We start from the raw sequence: 6,705 nt of genomic DNA on the forward strand, positions 1-6,705 counted from the left end.
TGTGGTGCTGGGGGGTTGAACCGTGGTCCATGTGCTTTGCTAAGCTTGTTCTAAGTAGGTGCTTTAGACCACTGAGCCATCTCACCAGCCCAGATTACCTTTCAATTCACTATGTAGCCCAAACTGGCCTTGAATTTGTGGCAGTCCTGCTTCAGCCTCCTGAGTGCTGGAATTATAGGCATGTGCCACTACATTCTGCTTATAGAACCAGTCTTGAAAATTTCATGTAAATGTTGTGTATGAATGCATTTTTTTTCTCCTGGATATGTGGACTATGAAGAGTCTTGTGTATGTTGTCAGTAATAGGTAAGCGTCTTTTATACAGAGATTTCATATTATCTTTTGCTCTTTTACTATTTGAAGGCTTTGGTTTGGTGAAACTGGATGTGAAAACGAAGTCATGCAGTGGTGTGGTAAGTGTTAGCTGATGAATCTGCCATTTTTCAACCCATAAAAGTCATTGAGACTTGCATACCTGCTTTACCTTGAAGAAGCAGCAGTAATTTTGTGAATGATTTACATATGACCTAATTTGTTTTGGCTTTGGCTACAAGTTCTGGTTTCCTTGGGACTTTTTGCTGTATTATTCTGTGTACACACAGTTTTTGTTTTTTTTTTTACACACAGTTTTTGTAATCCTTTCTCTTTATGCTTATCATATTTCTGGGCATAAAAGTACTCAGTAACTTACTTAGAGGTGGCCATCCTGCTTGGACATTTCAGTATGCCTTTCATGATGTGTAGGACTTCTTTATTACTATTTTTAATTTTTTGTATTTTAGGGAAGGGTCTACAAGGTGTTCGGGGTCTCACTTCTAGATCGGACTCTAGTGATCCACCTGTTTACAGCCTCCCAAGAGCTGGGATTACAGGGGCGTGCCACCATGCCCATTCTAAATTGCCGTGTCAGTGAGCCCTGAGGGCGCGGCCTGCACAGCAGTCTGGGGGATTGAAACTTGCCCGCAGGTGCTTTAATCCATTGAGCTGTTTGGCTGGCCCTATATGGGCTTCTGATTTGAGTAACTTTAAGATATGTTAATATTCTGGTATTTGGGTGACTTCTTATTAACATTGAATGTCATTTAATCCTATGGTAGTTTTTTTTTCTATATCTTCCCCTCTTTATTTTCCTTTCCCCTACTCCCTCCTTTCCCCTTTCCTTCTTTTATTTATTTTTATGTATTTGGTACAGGGTCTCACTATGCAGCTCAGACTTGGTAGTGATCCTGCTATTTCCAGCCTTTCCAGCACTGGGATTACAGATGTGCGCCACCATGCCAGGTCTTGGTGGCTGTCTCAGCATGTGGTGCTGGGGATCAAACCTTGAACCCTACACTTGCCTAAGCAGGTGCTTAGTCTGCTGAGCTATCACTGGCCCTTTTTTTCTTTTTTGTATTTTTCAGGGAAGGGTGTTCAGGGTCTCACTTCTAGATCCTACTTGTAGTGATCCTACTTGTAGTGATCCGCCTGTTCACAGCCTTCCAAGAGCTGGGATTATAGTCTTGCGCCACCACGCCCACAGACTGGTCTTGACTCACACTGATCTGTCTCAGCTTCAGCGAGCACTGACTGGGGTTACTTACCTTGTCCAGCAATGACTTTATTATTTGAACTACAAGAGATTTTTCGGCTACCCCAAAAAATAGAGAGTAGAATGTATAGTGATGGGATGAAGGTGGTAAGCACCATCATTGGTGACAGTTGGTCCAGTTCTGGTCCTACAGGATGATGTTGACTTTTGATCCTTTGTGTCTGTAGGCCAACTTTTGATTGCTGGCTGATGGAGGGCAGTGGGTGAGGCCCCTAGAGTCATTAATTATTGTTATTCAGGATTAAAAATTGCTCCTCATACATATTTCCTAATCAAACTGTTGGAACATGCCTTATATATATGGCATGAATAACGCTTTTCATTTGTGTAGAGCTCTTGAAGATTATAAAGCTTTCAGTGCCAGTTTGGATTAGTGTTCCATAGATAGGGTGTTAAGACAGTTGAAACAGACTCCGTAAAGTTGGTTTTTTGTGTGTGTGTTTGTGTGTGTTTCTTAGTGTTGTTCCTCCCGTAGTGAATTACTACTATGAATTACTACTATGAGAGAGAGATAGAGATTGAGTGTGTATTTTTTTTTTTTTTTTTTTTTTTCTTTTTTTTGGTAATGGGGGTTGAACTTGAGTGGCAGTTCTTACTGAAACAGTGTGATGACCTTTTTGTTTTTAATCTTGAATTTTTTTGAGATTGTTTTGGGGTAGCTGTAGGGTTTACGTACATGTTAGAATATTGGTTATTTTGATAAATTCTTTTTTAAAAAATTTTGCATCCTGTTTATTTTTTCCAAGAATATCTTCTAAGGATAAATTCTTGTTATATTGCACATACCTGGGATTTGTTACATTTAATCCTATTGTAGTTCTTTCTTTTCTCTTTTTTTTTTTTAAATGAATTTAGGATGGGGCCTACACAGTGTATAGAGTCTCACTATGTAGATTAGACTTGTAGTGATCCTATTTTCAGCCTCCCAAGTGCTGGGATTACAGGCGTGCGCCACCGTGCCCAATCTCAATCCCCATCTCAGTGCACCCTGGGGCTGGGGCCAGCACTGGCACACCAATCCTCAAGCCTCTGCTCTGCCAAAGCAGGTGCTTTAGTCCACTGAGCTATCTGGCCCGCCTTTCTTTCCTCTCTCCGTACCCTTTCACTTTCATCTCCCCTACTTCTTTCTTCCTTGGTTTCTTCCTTCCTTTCTCTTACTTATTTTTATTTATGTATTTGGTACAGGGTCTCACTACACAGCTTGGACTCATAGTGATCTTATGGCTTTGCACTTGCCAGGCAGGTGCTTAACGCTGCTGTGTAGTTCAGGCTGCCCCCTCCCCCCCCAACCGGGAATTGACTCAGGCCCTTGTGCTGACTTGAAATTCCTGTTAGTGAAAATTTGAGTGTCACTCTGAATAGACTGCATATATTATCTAAGGATTTGGGTTGTCTGTTTTAACTACAGAGCAGTAGTTACACAAATGTTGTATTTTCTTTTTTTTTGGTAGTACCAGGGATTGAACTCAGAGCCTTGTGCTTGCCATGCAGGCGCTTATTCTACTAAGCTGTCTCCCCAGCCCCTGTATTTTCTAAATGAACCATTGCATGTCTTTTTCTGTTGATAATATTTGATATTTCTTCATTTTTAGGCAACAAAATTTTTGGTCAAAACTTTTTTTATTGTTTCAGGTCCACCATCTTTAGAGTTCCTTTTTCAGTTGTCAGAATATAGAGTAGAAATGGTAGAAACATTGAGTCAACCCTCAGAGGGCATTATAATATTGTATCTTGCAAGATTTCAATAACTTTACTCTGTTTTATTAAGTCCTCTTCATTTTTACTTGGCACGCAATTAGGGATTGACAAGTTACTTGTATTTGTTATAAGATTATGTAGTACCTTTCAGATTGATCCTGTGTTAGGTTTTTTTCCTAGTGATAAGTGTGTATTTTATGTATGATACAAACCCGCTGTAGAATAAATCTGTAATCCTTCCCTTTACTTTTTTTAAAAATGAGAACATGAAACCTTATGAAAGTTTTTATCACAGAAAAATAAAATACTGGCATTGTGAGAGGATTTTAAAAATCTTGTTCATGTATGGATTGCTGTTGTGGGATGCTTTTCTGTTTAAGAATTTTCTGGAAAAGTTTTGTAATAAACGGTCACGGTTCTGAGATCAGTGATGAGCCATGCTGTCATGTAGTGTTTTATTCAGTATCATGTAGACTGAAGGCAGTGCCAAGTAGTCATTTTCCCCCATGGATTTTTGAATTTCAAGTAAAATTACCTTAGCCGAAGTTTCCTTAAAAAGTGCACAATTTGTTCACTTGAGAATTAGCTATATGTTAATCTGTGATTGATTGGTTGGGAATGTCAGCTATAAATAAGGTGCCAGTCACTTAAAGGCTAATTTGTTAAGTGTGTACTTGGGGAAAAGCACAGTGGGGAGAGTTTTGAGTATTGTATGTCAGGCAGTAGATTTTTTTTTTCAGCCATATCAGAAGGTTGATGACGTTATTTATTGCCTTGTTAGGAATTCTCAACATCTGGTTCATCTAACACAGACACTGGTAAAGTTACTGGAACCTTGGAGACCAAATATAAATGGTGTGAGTATGGCTTGACTTTCACAGAGAAGTGGAACACTGATAACACTCTGGGAACAGAAATCGCAATTGAAGATCAGGTAACATTTGAAAAATGCTTTAGTATTAATTTTAGTTTTATATTTTAGAAGGGAGATCAAGCTAAATATAAATTTTTTTCCTTCTAAAATAGATTTGTCAAGGTTTGAAACTGACATTTGATACTACCTTCTCACCAAACACGGGGTAAGCATGGACATTTTTATCTGCATTGAATTTATTTTTAAGTTTTTCAGATTTTTTGTTTTTATCAGTACATGTGCAGAGTACATACTGATCGCATTCATTCTGAGGAGTTGGTATATGCACATAGCACATCTTCATTCTTTTTTCATCCCCTTCTTTCTCACCACTCCTATCTTTTGGTTCCCTTCCCTCTTACGAAAGTTGGATTTTCCTGTTTTCTGTTATCTTTTATTTTCCATATCTATATCTGTATCTATGTGTATATATTTTTTGGCTGGGGGACCAGGCTCTCAGCTTTGAGGTCTGTATGTAGTCTAGTCTGGCCTCAAACTCATGGCAGTCCTTCTGCTTCAGCCTGCCAAGTGTTGGGATTACAGGTATTATAGGTGTGTGTCCAACTATGTTGAGTTTCTTAACTAAGAAAAACCATTTGATATTTAAGCTTCTGTGTCTGTTTTATGTCAGTTAGTATTATAATCTCAAGGTGTATCCATTTTCTTTTTTCTTTTTTTGGTGGAACCCCAGGGATCTTTGCGCTTGCCAGGCAAGCGCTTATTCTGAGCCATCTCCCCAGCCCTTCCATTTTCTTACAAATGATTCAAGTTTATCCTTTATGTCTGAGTAGTATTCCATTATATATAAATATATTTTCTTTTTTTTTTTTTGTTCCTCGAATGCCTTCAGGGCACTTTTGGCCAGCCGGAGAGTTGTGAGGTTCGAACTCCAGCAACCTGAGGCTGCCAGCTTTGTGGAGGCAGCCACTTAAAGGACTGAACTAGGGCCAGGCCCCCAATATATTTTCTTTTTAAAAAATGTATTTGGTACAGGGTCTCACTACACAGCTCAGACTTGTAGTGATCTTCCTGTTTTCAGCCTCCCCAGTGCTGGGGTTACAGGTGTGCACCACCGTGCCTGTCTCTGGTCAGCTTAGTGTGCCCAGAGGTGGCCCGTGGAGATTGAGCCCTGGTCTCTGCACTTGGCCTAAGCAGGCACTTAGTCTGCTGAGCTATCTGGCTGGGACTATAAATACATTTTCTTAATCAACTCATCTATTGTTAGACTTAAAGGCTGTTTTCCACAATTTAGCTATTGTGAGTTGTGCTGCTATAAACATGAGTATGTGGGTATCACCATAGTTTGATGTTTTTAACTCTTGGGAGGATACCTAGAAGGGCAATAGCTGGGTCAAATGGAATTTCTAGTTTTAGCTTTTTGAGGCATCTCCATACTGATTTCTGAGTTGTACATTCCCACCAGCAGTGAAGAAGGGGTCTTTTCTTTTGCAGCCTTGTGTTTTTTTTCTTTTGTTTTTGGTACTAGGAATTGAACTTATGTCTTCACACTTGGCAGACAGACACTGCTAAGCTATATCCCCAGCCCCATCGTTATTATTTTTTCCTTTTTTTTTGCATGTTATGGAAGGTTCTACAGGGTGTTCAGGGTCTCATTACTAGATCATACTCTAGTGAGCTGCCTATTTACAGCCTCCCAAGAGCTAGGATTACAGGTGCATGCCACCACACCCCGTCTCAGTTGTCATCTCAGGGCACCCTAGGAGTGGGGCCAGCACAGTGGCCCTGGGGATTAAACCCCCAGCCCCTGTGCCTGCTTGCAGGTTCTTTAATCCATTGAGCTATTTGGCCAGCCAGTCCTTATTTGATTTTTTTTTTTTTTTTTGCGGAACCGTGGATTGAGCTCAGGGCCTTGCACTTGCCAGGGAAGCGCTTATTCTACTGAGCCATCTCCCCGGCCCCTCTTATTTGATTTCTTTCTTTCTTTTTTTTTTTTTTTTCATAATTTTATTGAGAAACAAATAGCAATGAGACAGTTTCAAATCAAATTGGTAGGACAGTTTCAATAATTAACACATTGCATACATTCTTCCTAGTGGTTAATTACTGTACAAGATGTGGAGATGATATCCTATTTACAAACACCATTAGAGCAAATCGCTCTATTCATTAAGAGAATGTAACTATATATCTATCCTAACCACTTTGAATATACAGGTATAAAATGGACATTCATCTGTATACCCTTTTTTTGTTAAGTTCCGTTATTTGAATATTATAGGAGTGTAAACTCAGCAAAACATTCTAAAAGAGTTCAGTAGCCCATAATAGTATTGGGTCTTCCGCTTGACTGGCAATGTCAGAAATTGTTGACCTGATTCCCTTACAGCTCAACATAAGTCTTATTTGATTTCTTAATGACAACATTTTTTCTGGAGTAAGATAGAAACTCTTATTATTTTAGTTTGCATTTCCATAGTGGCCACAAATGTTGAACACTTCATGTATTTATTGGTCGTTTTGTACTTTTTTTTTTTTTTTTTTT

General features: G+C 39.2%; 1 protein-coding gene across 1 annotated transcript in view; it reads left to right on the top strand.

Moving 5' to 3' along the window:
* The window catches only part of LOC101576673 (voltage-dependent anion-selective channel protein 2), an 18,854-nt gene that overhangs the window by 2,543 nt on the left and 9,606 nt on the right, over positions 1-6,705 (top strand). Inside the window, exons 4-6 of the mRNA XM_004624041.2 lie at positions 364-413; positions 4,071-4,223; positions 4,316-4,368. Coding sequence (XP_004624098.1) covers positions 364-413; positions 4,071-4,223; positions 4,316-4,368 — 256 coding nt within the window. The remainder of the gene's footprint in view (positions 1-363; positions 414-4,070; positions 4,224-4,315; positions 4,369-6,705) is intronic.

Source organism: Octodon degus, unplaced genomic scaffold, assembly GCF_000260255.1.
Source record: "Octodon degus isolate 3935 unplaced genomic scaffold, OctDeg1.0 scaffold00005, whole genome shotgun sequence".
NCBI classification, from domain to species: Eukaryota; Metazoa; Chordata; class Mammalia; order Rodentia; family Octodontidae; genus Octodon; species Octodon degus.